The following is a 13,713-nucleotide window of genomic DNA, read 5'->3' on the forward strand; positions in this document are numbered from 1 at the left end:
CGGTTTGTTGTATTAGGCTGCACATGACAATATGACATAACTAGTGCCTACGCCACAGTCCAGAGTCCTTACTTTTGATTATACGGCTCTTCTTATTCTCTTTCTTTTGAATTTACAAAGAAAACGATTCTCTTTAGATACAACTTCGGAAGGAACTATATTCTATCGTCAATTACACTCCAACTTATAAAGTATGTTGATGCCATAATATGGTGGTTTAAACCTAGTCCAAAAATTAATTACTAGTAGATATGCTTATTTTGTACGTACAGTGCTTATGTAGGAAAAGTTTGTCAAGAGAAATGCAGCATTTTTTTTTTTGGCTAACTGAAGGTAGATTTTGTTTATGATAATATATAAAATTAATTTCTTAATATAAATCATGATTCTTGGATGTATATATGCCGTGTGTGCATTAGCAAAAGACTGATGAAAGATATTATTGACAACTTCAATAATGGAAAATATAAAATGGAGATACGTTATGGGAATGATATACTCTTTAATCAAAGTGGAAAAGTCAGTCATATTGTATTATTGAGAATGACAACAAGATAAAGATGATTTTGTATTTTATGAGACTACAAAGTCACATGAGATGATGAAGAGGGGTATCAATAAAAACAGTTCATATACGAATCTTACAGTTCACGATCACATTCTTAATTAATTCCTTCTTCTCATTTTTACACTACTAGAAGACTTTATTCACTTCCTCCCATGTGCCCACAAGGCAATAAGATTACTCATCGAATACCAATATTGGTGTTGGATTATTTAAAGTGTTTTTTTTTCCAAAAAAATTGTGTGAACACCTAAAGAAGACTGGCTTCATAAGAATCTTTTTAACAGCGATGAGCATGAGACGCTATGGTAGCTCAAACAAGGGTCACTGATGTTCATGAAGACTTGGAACAAGATAAATAAAAATTATAGGCAGGGCCAAGAAATCCCGAATAGTTCTGTTGTAAACCAGTTGGTACAGAACCGGTATCGACAGGACAAATCACAAAATTTCTAGCGATGTTCATGAAGAGTGGACATTGATGCTTGTGGAAGGGCATAACATGAGATACAGAGGGTTGGAACCGAACTGATCACACATTGTAGTTTTTAAAATGCATATGAGAGTGTGTGTATATGTGTATGCAATTTTTTTTTTACAAGAGTAATGGTAATATATTGAAAGAGGTGAGTCTTGGCTATGTTGCTTGGTGCTTGTCTTGGTCTACACCTGTTTTACCGGTTGGCTCTTTCATTAATCCTAACAGTCCACGAATCCGGTTTGGGTCCATAAATAGGTTCTCCAACAACGTATGGATGAGGCTGGCGAGCATCCCGGAGGAGTGCAACCGTGCTCACATCATACTCATCGTCACTGTCATAATGCCGGTGAGGCCCAAGAGCTTTGAGCAACATGGCCAATAGAACTGATGCACCCTGAGAAACGAAGAAAGAGGAACGCTGTGAAACATTGCAAACTTGAAAGGGAGAGTAAAAAGGTAGAGAGGCTAGAAAGAGACCTGGACAGAGACAATGGAGAGACCAATCCATCTGCAAATCTTATAGTTAGACTCGACGAACTTGGAGAAACGGTAGAAGGCACCAGTTGGATCCTCTGGAAAGTCCTGAAAGAAAGCTTCCAGAAGAAGATTAAGATAAAAAGGGAAGATTTAACAAAAACAAAAAGAAGAAAAAAAAAGAGAAGAGAGAATAATAAACCTGTTTCCAGTCAGGGTTTAGAAAGGTATCGGCGATGACACCACCTTCAACCATAATAAGCAAGACGATGAATCCCATATACTGAACCCAACCAACAAAACAATTCCATCAATAATTCACATCAGAAAAGAAGAAGAAGAAGAAGAAGAAGATGAAAGGAAAAAGAAGTAGCTTACAAAATAAAGACAGCAACCATTAACGGTTTCAGCAGCGATGTGGCCAGCGCAAGTGACAAGACAGAGAAGAGCCCCGAGACAAAGAAAAGCAGAAATGAACCTGGAGAGTGAGATTGGCTGATTTTATCATAACAATTGACAACAAAAAGGAGAGTTCATTTCCAGCAAGATGAGTAACTCTTGAGAGACAAATCCTAAAAGATAGATATGATATTATTTTTCATAGCCTAACAGGTATGATGAGGTCCCAGACATAACATCAAACACCTAAAGCTAACAGAATCTATATATATATATATCAAACAACTTAAAAAAAAAAAAAAAAAAAGAGTCTAATAAGTAATCACCAAGGAAGAGGGTGAGAGAAAGGGAGAGATCCAGTTTGTTGTTGCCATTGCCTGATGAGCCAAACAGCGTAGAGGATCACGGCGACCCCAACCATGCCAAGAAGGGAATTCACCAGCTTCAGCATCGACTGTAAGCAGCTTCTCACCATCCTCACCATCCCCCCTGGAGACAGACGAAGAGACCTGATTTAATTTATTTTTTCTCCGTCGGTGGGAGAAGAGAAATCGAAAAGCACCAACCAACCTGTTGCTTCCTCTTTCTAAATCCAATCACGAAACTTGTTTCTTTTCTTCTTCTTTTTTTTCCTAACAAAAAAATAAAATAAAATTATATTATATTTATTGGAAAAAATTAAAATAAATGGACAATTATTTGGAGACCACAGAATAGAATAGAATTGAATTACTTTGCTTGAAATGAAATGAAGGTTGACTGACTCTAAGGTCAAAGGCTTTGTCCTCCATCCATCCATCCATCCATCCATCCATCCATCGATGATTCTATCCCCATGGCTTTCCCTCACGCCGGTGGTGGCTAGTCCTTCCCTCCGACCACCACCATATTCAGTGTTTCACCCTCTCTCCTCCATCCCTTTCCCTTCTCTCAGATGCTCTTGTCTCAGTAGCAAACCCACTCCCCATGTAATGTTCTAACTCTGTTTTTTTTTTTCTCCATTTTAACTGAGGAGGGTTTTCTAAAATTCATGGAGAAAGAACAGGGGTTCTCGGTTTTGGCATCAGAGATTCCGTGGGAAGACAAGAACGTATGGAGCACTTTCGCTCTTTACATGTTCTGCCTCCATATTCCTCTCAGTTTTGGTGGTTTATCCATCCTTGCTCGCACCCTCCACACCCCTCTTCTCCATCCTCAGACCCAAGTCACTCCCTCCCTCCCTCTCTTCTTCTATTTATATATACTTCTAAAGTCAATACTGAACTTTACAATGTACAGGTGCTATCACTTGTGCTTCTCCAGTTGCTCGAACTTTCACTCACCCTCTTCCTTCTGAGGTCCACCGCCAAGCCTCAATTCAAATCATTCAACTTTCTTAAGGGCACTAACAACAGTGTCGGGAGAAACTGGGTGGTTGGTTCAGCTTTGGGTTTTGGAACTCTTGTGGCTTTTATCTTCCTCACTTCACTTGTAGCTCATCAACTCTTTCCTTCTCAGGTCTCTCTCTCTCTCTCTCTCCTGAATCTTTGGTATCATTTTAGCATAAGACTGTGTGTGGTTTGATCTCTCAGGATGTGCACAACTCCGAATTGGATAAGATTATTGAGAGCGGGGAGGTGTCGAGAATTGGGTGTTTTGTTCTCTACTGCGTTGTAGCTCCCATACTTGAGGAGATTGTGTACAGACGATTTCTACTGACCTCCTTAGCGTCCACAATGGAATTGAGGAAGGCCCTTTTGATCAGCTCAGGAGTTTTTGCAGCATCTCACTTCTCTGGGGAGGATTTTGTGCAGCTGTTTGGGATAGGGTGCCTTCTCGGGGGATGTTACAGCTGGTCAGGGAACTTAGCCTCGTCCGTGGTCGTCCACTCCTTGTACAATGCCTTGACACTCCTCCTTGCGCTGCCTTCTTAGCCACACCACCCAAGATGGGCCATCTTTCTTTGTTTAGAAGACAGAGTATAAACCGTGTGTGTTTGTTTAAAGAGAGAATCTTGATCCCCTTTTAGTTTAATAAAGTGTATTGATTAATGGTAGTACAATAAACTAAAGGTAAGAGGCGCTTAGCTTAACTGAGAAGAAGAAGAAAAAGGCTTTACCAAAAGGATGTGATAGGTTGGTTTACACAGAAGATGATATGTAGCTAATAGACATAAAAAATTACGTGTACAGACTTTTTTTTTTTTAAAAAACAGAGTTTAAAGCATTTGTTAATCGGTGTTTAAGGCAAAAAGGAAGAAGTAAAGTGTGAAACAGACGAGAGAAAAGAACGACAATCAAAACGGGTGTGTGGTCCGTTAGTGGGTCTTCCGTTGATGAGAAATGCGCCCAGCTGAGCTGGCTATATCATATTCACCGCAAAAATTATTTCACAACGATCATCGATTCAACTAGCTTTAAAAACAAACTAGATCTCGACCCCCACAATTGTGCGGCTAATTATTTTCATTTTTATACACATAATTATTTATTTTACATGGTTAACTATAATATTTAACATTTACAAATTGTTTAATATAACATTTTAAAACACAACAATTTTATAGTTCACACGCAGTAACTTAATTTATTTGTTTTGAATTTTCAGCGATAGCATATATTAAATCATGTGATATTAAATTTTAAATTGAAAATCTTATTGATTAAGGATCAAAAATTTAATTGAAAATTATTATATTAAATTAGTATCATAAATCTAGTAAAATATTGTACATGAGATAAGTTATAATTAAAAAATTAATTAGATATTTTAAAAGTTTGTTTTAGTTAAAATGAAATATATATTTAATTTTCAAATGAACACGAAATTAACTAAAAAAATATTTTTTTGTTGAAGTGAAAAATGAAATATACATTTATTTTAAACAAATACGAAATTGATTAAATATTTAAAACCTTTATTTTAATGAAAAATAAAATATATTTTATATTGTAAAAAGGATATGAAAAGATTTTTATTCAGATACAATTTGAGAGAAAATATAGGAATATTTATTTGATTTGTTTGTTATAGAATATTCAAATAACTGAAATATTTATACAAAGTAATTTAAACAATTTTCTAAGGGTGGTCCAAATTAAAAAAAAAATCACACATGAATTAAGTCATGACTTCTATTTTAATAGTATAGACTAGTGTTTGATCCGCGGATGTTGATATTTAGAGGGGTTATTGGTAAGTGAATTTTCATGAATTTAAAAAAATTGAAAATTCTATTGTTTTTGGTTTTTGGATTTCAAAAGTTTTAATAAAATCCATTGTTTATTGGTTTAAGAATTTTCAAAATTCATTCAAATTCTTTTTTTTTTCAAATTCTTTGTTATTCAAAAAGTTTAGTTATTATTGATTCTCTAATTTTAACTAAATTTAGTGTTATTGGGAGATGAATTCTATTCATTTTTACTCATAACACTCAACTTTCAAAATATCATATGTATCCATGTGATAAAAATTAGAAAACAAAATAATTATTCTTACCAAAATCTATTTCACCTTAAATCCAAATTCTTTGTCCAAAAACTATAATTCGTTACATTTATATACTTTTAAAATTTTAAATATATAATTATTTTTATAAACATTATCATTTTTTTAATATAAATATCAATAATTATAAATTATAAATATTACCAAATTTTAATATAAGTTTTTTAAAATAGTTTCAAAAAACATTTTCGAATTTCAAAAACAAAATTAGAAAAACAATTATGAAAAAAAATCAATACGATTTATAAAAAAATATAAAAAGTTTGAATTTGAAAACATATAATCTGAACTTATAAAAGAAACTTTTTATTTTATTTTTATTTTTTATTACTTATATATCTATAAAGGAAGGGGTAAAATAATCTTTTGCCCTTTTAATGAAACTTTTTTAGTCATTTTCTTTTTGAATGCTCTTTTTGTAACAAAAACTTAAAAATTGTTATTTAAGAAAATTGTACAGTTTTGTATGTATCACTATTATTTTCTTTTTAATTTGAAAGGAAAACATAAATAATCATGCTATATGATTTAGAAAATAAATAAATTATATATTTACTTTACAAAAAGAGGTAATATAAATTCATGAAAATCTATACCAATCTAAAAAAGATACGATCAAAATTCATAAGTCAATGTATATAAATTTCACAATCCACATAACTTTTAAAAATCTATCAACTCTTAAAATTTACAAATTCTACACAAATTTGTCTTCCAATAACCCTTATTTTATTATCTTATAAATGGTTTAACGACATTTTTAAACTTATATGTTATTTGAATATTTTTGGGTTTCTATTAATCTACCCGGATTAGGAAGAATCCTGTCCAGAAATTTATAATATCCAAACATAGTTCAATTTAAAATACAAAAAAATTGATATCCAAAAAATTGGTATATATTCGAACGTGTACATGAATTTCCATCTTTAACTTATTATGTAAACAAATAAAAAAATTATTAACCGGTTTGAATTCTTGTCATTAATGTAGCAATTTTATTAAATCATATGAAACTGTTATGTTTAACACGTAAAATAAATAATGTTGAATGAAGTAGAAGTGGACGGGATACATCAGTGAAGTATCTGGAACTTGAAATGTGAAGCTGATTCAAAGTTACTTATCAACAGCATCAAGAATGGAACACTCTACCAAAGTGTGTATGGAGTCGCGGTGGATATTCTCTGCATTGCGAACTACTTTGATTCTATCTCTTTTGGTTGGATTTATAGGAAAGAAAACATTGCAGCTGATATGCTTGCAGAAACAAGTATTGAATGTATCTTTTTTTTTTATATTGGTTAATTATACATTACAAACTATGAGAAACATTACAAAGACGATATTAGAGCTGATAATTCTACTTGTCTTATGAGGAATCACGTCTGACTACATCACCCTGAGTCGTCTTATGAAATTTAATATTGACGGTATTTCTTGCGTCATGTTGAAGATATCTTGTAAGCCTCTTCAATATTAATTATGCATATTTTGCCTTCTTCTAGAATTGAAACGTATATCTCATTGTGTATAAGAATTAATGAACTCTTGGTCGAACCAATGGACTAAAGATGATTCCACAAAGTATTGCTCTTACTTAAACTTTTAAAATGAATGAAAATTGTGTTTCAAGAAAATAATGTCTACTTATTATGGTAAATCCAATAAATGAAGTAGTTAAAAAATTGAAAAAATATATGAAAAAGATGTAATAAACACACATAAAAATAGGTAGATTTTGTTTTATATTTTGTAATAAATGATGTCGAATTAATTAAAAAATAATAATAAATAAAGTAGTTATAATTATTTTAAAAGTGATAAAATCTGTGAAAAAACCAATTAAAATAGACAAGTATCATTTCGTAATTTCAACTTTAACAAAATAGATTTACCGGCTAATTGCTATATTTAGATATTCTACTTTCTTTTTGTTGTTGTTGTTAAACCTACCTATACATGTTATATAAATAATTAGGAAAATAAATAGTAAAATTAGGGAAATAAATTTGAGAGCAAAAATACAGCAGAGATTAGCTTGCCTGTTAGGTGTAAATCTTCCTGATTTAGCTATTAATAAAATGAAACAATATCTTTCTCAGAATAAACTCACCACAGCTGTCATATCCCTTGTCTATAGTTATAAATACAGGGATGTGGGCACAAGAGGGACTTTACTTTTAATACACAAATATCTCCGGTGCCCCCCGAGGAACAGAGAGATAGAAAGGAAGGGAGAAAGAAAGAAAGAAAGATGGGAGCATTCGAGGATAAGGTGAAGCTGAGGGCGATAGAGCTGAAGCATCTTCTGAAGAAAGGTATCAAAGTCGTCAGCAAATCTTGCAAGAAGGGATGGTCCAAAGTCAAGAACCTTAAGCGCTAATGATTGCTCCTTGCTTCTCCTCCATCTCTGTGTTTTCTTTCTTTCCCCTCTAAAAAAAGATAACCTACGTTTTGTCTTCATTTTTTTTTGCTGTTAAGGGTGATTATATATTGATCTAAGTATTTTCTTAATGGTGTCTTGTTTTCATTCTTTTCTTCTTCGTCCTAATTACTTACATATCTTCGATATGGTTGGATGTCAGCAACACCTTCTTTTTAGTGGATATGATGAGATTTACTCTTAATAATACGCAAGTATTTACACATATTATTCACTTTTCCAGTTATGAAATGACAATCTGAAAAAACTTCTTCTAAATTTGTATTAATTGAAAGATTAAGCCTAAATGAAATTAAATATGAAACCATATTTAGCTATTAAAACTTTTTAAAAATAATATGAAAACAGTAAAGTAGAAGAAAACAAGAAAATTGAAAAAAAAAACTAAAGAAGAAGATATTTCCTTTTGAAAATGGGATTGAACTTTGAACCAATCACCAAGTACAACACAATGGGAAGGTTACACGTCGGGTGGATAATGTTGAGTTTTATTGGGCCGACATATGGGCCTCTACCCGAGTTTGGTCCAGCGCTAATCACCACTGTTGCAACTTGTAAGCATATAACGAAAGATTCTAGGGTTTCTGTGGAAAGGTATAAGAACAAACTCTGTTGGCTGGAATAAGCGCGCGCGCACACACACACACAAAATCGTTCCCATTTTTAACAACCATAGATGCTGTGTTGGTTTTATATCATGCGTGTCTTTCAATTATTTGATGTTGAATTGAGTAAAGTGGCGATTTTGTTCTTGGTAAACATATTGATTGTCTTTTCTTTTTTTATTTTTGAAAAATTTTATCTTCTTTTTTAACATATTGATTGTCTTTATATGCTTGGTTGTGTTGTGTACATGGTTGGGCCAGTGATGATTGAAAAAGTTTGCCTACATTGTTTGATTTTACCACTGAAATGGAAACTTGAATATTTTATTCACTCTGAGGCTCATTCATTCTTGCCTTCCTGTCTTTATTATTTTTTCATGGAAATATCTTTTCTCTCATCAGGCAGGCTTATGACGATTCAAAATTTACCTACATTGTCTGATTAACCAATGATAGCTCTTCTTACAAATACTTCTCTTGTTTTCTGAATGAGAAGTATTCAAATTTGTAATTTTTTTGTGTCCTTGTTGGAAGAGGCTGGTGATGATGTAACATATCTTTGCCTACATTGGCTGATCAAAGCTATTTTGGCTTTGAGCAAGTGACTGAATGATAAACTATTCTGAAGCCTCTCATCATCAAGAAGTTTTACATATCTTTTTCTTATCATTTATTTTTGTTTGCTAAACTAAATTATAGCAAGTCCCCTAACTAAATATTTTGCGGACTTGTTTGTCGAGATTGAAATGTCTTCCAAAAGACAAAAGAGTTGAGGACTTATATGGTTGGTTGCTTCTACATGGATTTTGAATAAAAGGTGCTCTGAAATTTGTTCAGTATGTGGTAGAGCATTTTGGCTCAAATAATTACAGTGCAGTGTTGAAATTGATTGATGGTTAATATCTTTTGAACGTTATTAAGTAGTAAAAATGTAAGTGGAGACGCAAATCGTTATCAACAACATTCATTAATCAGGGCTTCTAATAACTGAATGAAATTACAAGTCTATATTATAAACAAATTCTCATTTGTTCTCTTCACCGGATCTGATGAACAACAGCACAGGACACGCCAAAGAGACTTCAACTTCTTCCAAACCGAACCGGATTCCCGTAGTTTAGAAATTAATTGGAAATTTGATTGCAGCAGTCTTCCGGTTAAAAAGAAGACAAGCGTAATTTTTAAATAAATAAATAAAATACAAATATATGTTGTTTAGTCAAAAGCTTAACAGTTGACGCACGGACAGGAGCGAAAACCTAGGAAGAGGAGTGTGTCTGTGTCTGGACGGCTTTGAGCATGAATCATCTACTCCGCCCACAATTTGGAAGCTTCAGGAGTAGCCTTCCTTTCAGATGTTCCTTCCTTCGTTTCCCCAAAACCGTTCCTTCCCCCGATCCCGTTCACGACTCTCTCAAGCGTCGTATCGAACGCGCCCCAGATTCGATGCCCTCCCTCACCCATTTGCTCCACGAATGGCGACAACTCGGAAACAAACCGGGTCTTTCAGAACTCAGGAGCATCATCTCCTCCCTTCACAAATTGGACCGCTTCTCCCACGCCCTCCAGGTTTAGTTTGTTTCGACCAATCAATCAAATATATACTTGTACAAAATCCAGTTTGATTCTTAAATGGATTTGGGTGTTAGGTTTCGGAGTGGATGAGTGACCAACAAGTTTACAATCTGTCTACGGTGGATTTCGAGATTCGGCTTCTCTTGATTGCTAAACTTGGTGGTCTTGAAGAAGCCAGCAAGTTCTTGGACACCATTCCCTTGAAGAAGAGGGACTTTTACGTGCACAACGCTCTCTTGAACTCTTGCAAAACCCACGGCTCCCTGAGCATTGCCGAGACCACGTTTCAGAAGATGATAGACCTCGGCTTGGCTTCCAACAACCCTAAACCCTACAACACCATGCTCTCTCTCTACCACAGTGCTGGAGATCACGACATGGTTGTCAAGCTCCTGCTCGAGATGGACGACCAAAGATTAGAACCCCAAGGAGTTCCCTTTGGCAAGCTCTTTTCCTGTTTCGCTCTCGCATCATGCGTCAAAGACTTTGTGGGAATGGAGAAGTTTCTCAACAAGTGGAGGGACCGGATGGAGCCATGGGCCACATGCTTCTTCCCTGCATGCCTCTATATGGAACTTGGATCTCTTGATAAGAGTTTGTCTTTGTTTCGTAAGACTGAGGAGTTACTCGATGATGACTGCAGAAAAAACATGTATGGAGCTCTCATGAGAGTCTATTGTCATAAAGGCGAAAGAGAGGACGTTTACCGTCTCTCCAACTTGGCTAAACTCCACGGGATATCCTTCGACGCCACTGTAACTTCTGAGATGATCAAGTTCTTTGCCTTGAAGCACGATTTTGATGGGGCTCACGAGATCATGGAAGAGTGGGATACAGGGGCTGGAGATCTTGGTCTTTCAGATTTTGGTCACCGGAAAAGATGCATGAAAGAGGAGGCTGATAAAGCTATCAACATGCTTGGGAAGAAGTGGGAGAGCAAGTGGGAGAGTTTGACTGACATGTTACAGCAAAACTTGGCGGAGGGTGAGGACGAGGATGGTGAAAGGGAGAGGAGGAAGAGAGTGACGGAGGCCTTGGAGGGGAGGCTGCACGAACGCTGGAACCCAAAGACCACTATGACTCTCTCCGCTTACGCCTGCGTGCAGTATGTCGAGGGTCGAAGGGACATGGAAAGTGCAGCTGAGATTCTCAAACTGCTTAACAAACAAGAGCTAGTGTCACGTGCAATGGACAAAGACAGATTGTGTTTGAAGATGGTGGAGGCTATGAGAGGTGGAGGATACGTTGGTGGACAAGACTAGCATAATATTAATCCAAAAAACAATATTTGTAACTCATATAATTGATTTAACATTATTAATCTAGTAGACCTCAACCAACAGAAAGAAAAAAAGAAGGCTTTATAATATTTAAATCCAAATGGTGTTCAAGCAAGACTCTTCTGGCTACAATCTTACTTCAGTGTTGTACCGACTTTCTTCCACATGAACAGAAGAGCTTATAATAATAGTTGATTAACCGTACAATATGAACAACGCAAGCCTACAAGGTTCTCATACCAACGTATGTGCCCTCACTCGCTTACCATACGTTTTGGTATGAGAACCTTGTAGGCTTGCAGGCGCATGTATATGATCTTGGTGTTATGTACTCTTAAACTCTTTTAATTATATTATTCTCTTTGTTCTTCCTCCATTTTATTATCGAGTAGAAAAAAAGGGGTAATGAAATCCAACCATAAGCTTATTCTCCAAATGAAAAGATCATCATTACTCGAAAAGGTTCATCTACTAAGTTCTGTGCAAATGCTCACGACCATCATTACAAAGAAACAGAGAGGTCAAGATCAATCTTACATAAACCAACAGTTGCCAAATAAGCTTCTCTTTCTCCCAGCTGAGGTTCAGCCCTTGTTTTCCTGTAAAGAGAACATGAGCTAAAAGATATTGGAACAAACATAACAAGAACAAAATCACCTCAGACAAAAGTAGTCGAATGGCAGTGAGAAATAATACGAAAAGCTTAGACCTGGGGAGTGTTGTTGTTCATGGAGAGAAGAAGCCTCTCAACGTATTTGCCCATGATGTCAACCTCGAGGTTCACTTTCTGCCCAACTTTCTTGGTGGGAATCACGACATTGAGCTGCGTGTAAGCAACGAGCATGAAGTTAAAGCAGCTGTCCTCGTCAGACACGTCCACCACCGTCAGGCTCGTCCCGTCGACGGCGACAAAGCCCTTGGGGACAATGTATTTGAGCAAAGCCTTGTCCGCTCTCACCTTCACCCACAGCGAATCTCCCTCGGCTTCCATCGAAACTATCACTCCCGTACCGTCCACGTGTCCCTGCACCACGTGTCCGCCCATGCGGCTCACCGGCTGCAGCGCACGCTCCAGATTCACCAGAGACCCTCTCTCCAGCTCCTCCAGCGACGTCTTTCGCAGCGTCTCCGGTGCCAGCCCCACGGTGAACGCCTCGGTGTCGAAATGGGTGACTGTAAGGCAAGTGCCGTTGACGGCGATGCTGTCGCCAAGCTTCACGTCCTCCAGCACCACTCTCGCCCCGATCTTAAGGTCGAAGCCGCCGCCGCCGTGGTCAGCCAACCCCAGATCCTTTACGTGGCCCATTTCTTCCACGATTCCCGTGAACACGGATCGGATGCTCAGATTTTGCCTCCGACTCCTCCGATGCCTTGTTGAGTCGAATCTGAGGAGATTTGGTCTGAGTGAAGAAGCCAAGGTTGGAGGAAATGCTTTCGGAAGCAGATTCAAAGAGTGAGTCCCCATCATCGTGTTATTATCCCAACCACGGCGGCGCTCGTCTCTCTAGATTGATTGTAGTTGTAGGTGTGTTCTCAAAAATTAATAGGATAAACGAAAAGAACCCAACCCAATAACCCAAACCGACCCGATCCAAAATATTATACTAGTCATTTGAATCTGACACAAAAACATCCATCTGTTCATGGATTTTGTTTTACTGTAATTAAGATTTCAGGTTTCACACAACAGAACCCCAATATGTTAAAAAATCCAACAAAATAAAATAAAAACTCGAAAATGTCCATAAACAAATTTGAAGCATTTTTGGGTATCAGTTCGGTTCGAATAGTCAATTAAATAATCAAATCATCTATTTTCCGTTCGGATCAGATTTTGATAATTTTGGATTCGTTTACTTTGGATTGTAAAACTATAAATCAAAAATAGAAAAATCTGATTTCCGTTTGGTTCAGTTATTTAGGTAATTCAAATAAATTATTAGGTCATTTGGGTACATTGTTGAATAACTAAGATGATTCGGATAAAAATATCAGATAATTCAAAATATCCTCAGAAATTTAAAGAAAAAGATTCAAAATAAAATTATAATATTGAAGAACAAAAAATAAAATATTATTAGAAAAGAAATCCTAGTGCTGATGCTAGCGCAAGGCCACAAAAAAAATCTCTTTTTATCCTCTGAATGTTGACCTTAAATTATATATATATGGTTATGCTATATATATATATAATTAATATTTTTATATATTCGAGTATCCATTTAGTTTTGGTATAGTTATTTCAGATATAGAAGTATAACACTCGTTTGGATATTTGAAAATTTTGCTCCAGTTCCAGTTTATTTTTTGCCAAAACTACTTGTGATACTTATTAAAGATCCCAGCAAGTACCTAAACTAAAAATGTATTACATGAGAGAACTCAAAAACTCAGTTTGATTT

The 13,713-nt window shown here is 35.6% G+C and overlaps 4 protein-coding genes and 1 non-coding gene across 8 annotated transcripts; 3 read left to right on the forward strand and 2 right to left on the reverse strand.

Annotated features, from left to right (window-relative positions):
• Nucleotides 1-906: 906 nt before the first annotated feature.
• LOC103828147 (tetraspanin-19) lies at nt 907-2,551 on the reverse strand. 2 transcript variants are annotated; one of them, XM_018653264.2, is made up of 6 exons: nt 2,490-2,551; nt 2,246-2,408; nt 1,899-1,998; nt 1,723-1,803; nt 1,524-1,628; nt 907-1,440 (listed from the first exon to the last, which is right to left on the reverse strand). In XM_018653264.2, exons 2-6 carry the CDS (start codon nt 2,401-2,403, stop codon nt 1,240-1,242), a joined length of 645 nt encoding a protein of 214 aa, XP_018508780.1. In that variant the 5' UTR covers nt 2,404-2,408; nt 2,490-2,551; the 3' UTR covers nt 907-1,239. The 2 variants fall into 2 exon arrangements, with proteins under 2 accessions (XP_018508780.1, XP_033130153.1); XM_033274262.1 differs by lacking the exon at nt 2,490-2,551 and having other exon boundaries at nt 1,321-1,440; nt 1,524-1,639; nt 2,246-2,483.
• Nucleotides 2,552-2,637: 86 nt separating this feature from the next.
• Nucleotides 2,638-3,990, forward strand: LOC103828148. Of its 3 annotated transcripts, none has more exons than XM_009103748.2 (4): nt 2,638-2,887; nt 2,965-3,123; nt 3,198-3,416; nt 3,491-3,990. In XM_009103748.2, exons 1-4 carry the CDS (start codon nt 2,741-2,743, stop codon nt 3,830-3,832), a joined length of 867 nt encoding a protein of 288 aa, XP_009101996.1. In that variant the 5' UTR covers nt 2,638-2,740; the 3' UTR covers nt 3,833-3,990. The 3 variants fall into 3 exon arrangements, with proteins under 3 accessions (XP_009101996.1, XP_018508779.1, XP_009101997.1); XM_018653263.2 differs by having other exon boundaries at nt 3,222-3,416; XM_009103749.2 differs by lacking the exon at nt 2,965-3,123 and having other exon boundaries at nt 2,646-2,887.
• A 236-nt stretch (nt 3,991-4,226) lies between these two features.
• LOC103828151 (pentatricopeptide repeat-containing protein At2g20710, mitochondrial) lies at nt 4,227-11,496 on the forward strand. The gene is made up of 2 exons (XM_009103751.3): nt 4,227-10,025; nt 10,106-11,496. The coding sequence occupies exons 1-2, from the start codon at nt 9,756-9,758 to the stop codon at nt 11,291-11,293; spliced, it is 1,458 nt and encodes a 485-aa protein (XP_009101999.1). The 5' UTR covers nt 4,227-9,755; the 3' UTR covers nt 11,294-11,496.
• On the forward strand, nt 8,709-8,800 carry LOC117126992. The gene has a single exon (XR_004449753.1). It is a non-coding gene; the product is annotated as a small nucleolar RNA SNORD34 (small nucleolar RNA).
• A 221-nt stretch (nt 11,497-11,717) lies between the features above and the next one.
• Nucleotides 11,718-12,972, reverse strand: LOC103828149 (riboflavin synthase). The gene is made up of 2 exons (XM_009103750.3): nt 12,021-12,972; nt 11,718-11,910 (listed from the first exon to the last, which is right to left on the reverse strand). Exons 1-2 carry the CDS (start codon nt 12,777-12,779, stop codon nt 11,896-11,898), a joined length of 774 nt encoding a protein of 257 aa, XP_009101998.2. The 5' UTR covers nt 12,780-12,972; the 3' UTR covers nt 11,718-11,895.
• Nucleotides 12,973-13,713: the final 741 nt, after the last annotated feature.

This window comes from Brassica rapa, chromosome A07 (genome assembly GCF_000309985.2).
Source record: "Brassica rapa cultivar Chiifu-401-42 chromosome A07, CAAS_Brap_v3.01, whole genome shotgun sequence".
Taxonomy (NCBI): Eukaryota; Viridiplantae; Streptophyta; class Magnoliopsida; order Brassicales; family Brassicaceae; genus Brassica; species Brassica rapa.

What these genes read in the sequence shown, in the direction of transcription:
- LOC103828149 (XM_009103750.3), bottom strand. Translation starts at nt 12,779, where the DNA reads ATGATGGGGACTCACTCTTTGAATCTGCTTCCGAAAGCATTTCCTCCA.
- LOC103828151 (XM_009103751.3), top strand. Translation starts at nt 9,756, where the DNA reads ATGAATCATCTACTCCGCCCACAATTTGGAAGCTTCAGGAGTAGCCTT. An exon ending in GCTTCTCCCACGCCCTCCAG is followed by an intron (nt 10,026 to 10,105) that starts GTTTAGTTTGTT and finishes TTTGGGTGTTAG; the next exon opens with GTTTCGGAGTGGATGAGTGA.
- LOC103828147 (XM_018653264.2), bottom strand. Translation starts at nt 2,403, where the DNA reads ATGGTGAGGATGGTGAGAAGCTGCTTACAGTCGATGCTGAAGCTGGTG. An exon ending in TTCTCTCACCCTCTTCCTTG is followed by an intron (nt 1,999 to 2,245) that starts GTGATTACTTAT and finishes CTCACTCTCCAG; the next exon opens with GTTCATTTCTGCTTTTCTTT. An exon ending in ATGGTTGCTGTCTTTATTTT is followed by an intron (nt 1,804 to 1,898) that starts GTAAGCTACTTC and finishes GGTTGGGTTCAG; the next exon opens with TATATGGGATTCATCGTCTT.
- LOC103828148 (XM_009103748.2), top strand. Translation starts at nt 2,741, where the DNA reads ATGATTCTATCCCCATGGCTTTCCCTCACGCCGGTGGTGGCTAGTCCT. An exon ending in GTAGCAAACCCACTCCCCAT is followed by an intron (nt 2,888 to 2,964) that starts GTAATGTTCTAA and finishes GAGAAAGAACAG; the next exon opens with GGGTTCTCGGTTTTGGCATC. An exon ending in TTCTCCATCCTCAGACCCAA is followed by an intron (nt 3,124 to 3,197) that starts GTCACTCCCTCC and finishes TACAATGTACAG; the next exon opens with GTGCTATCACTTGTGCTTCT.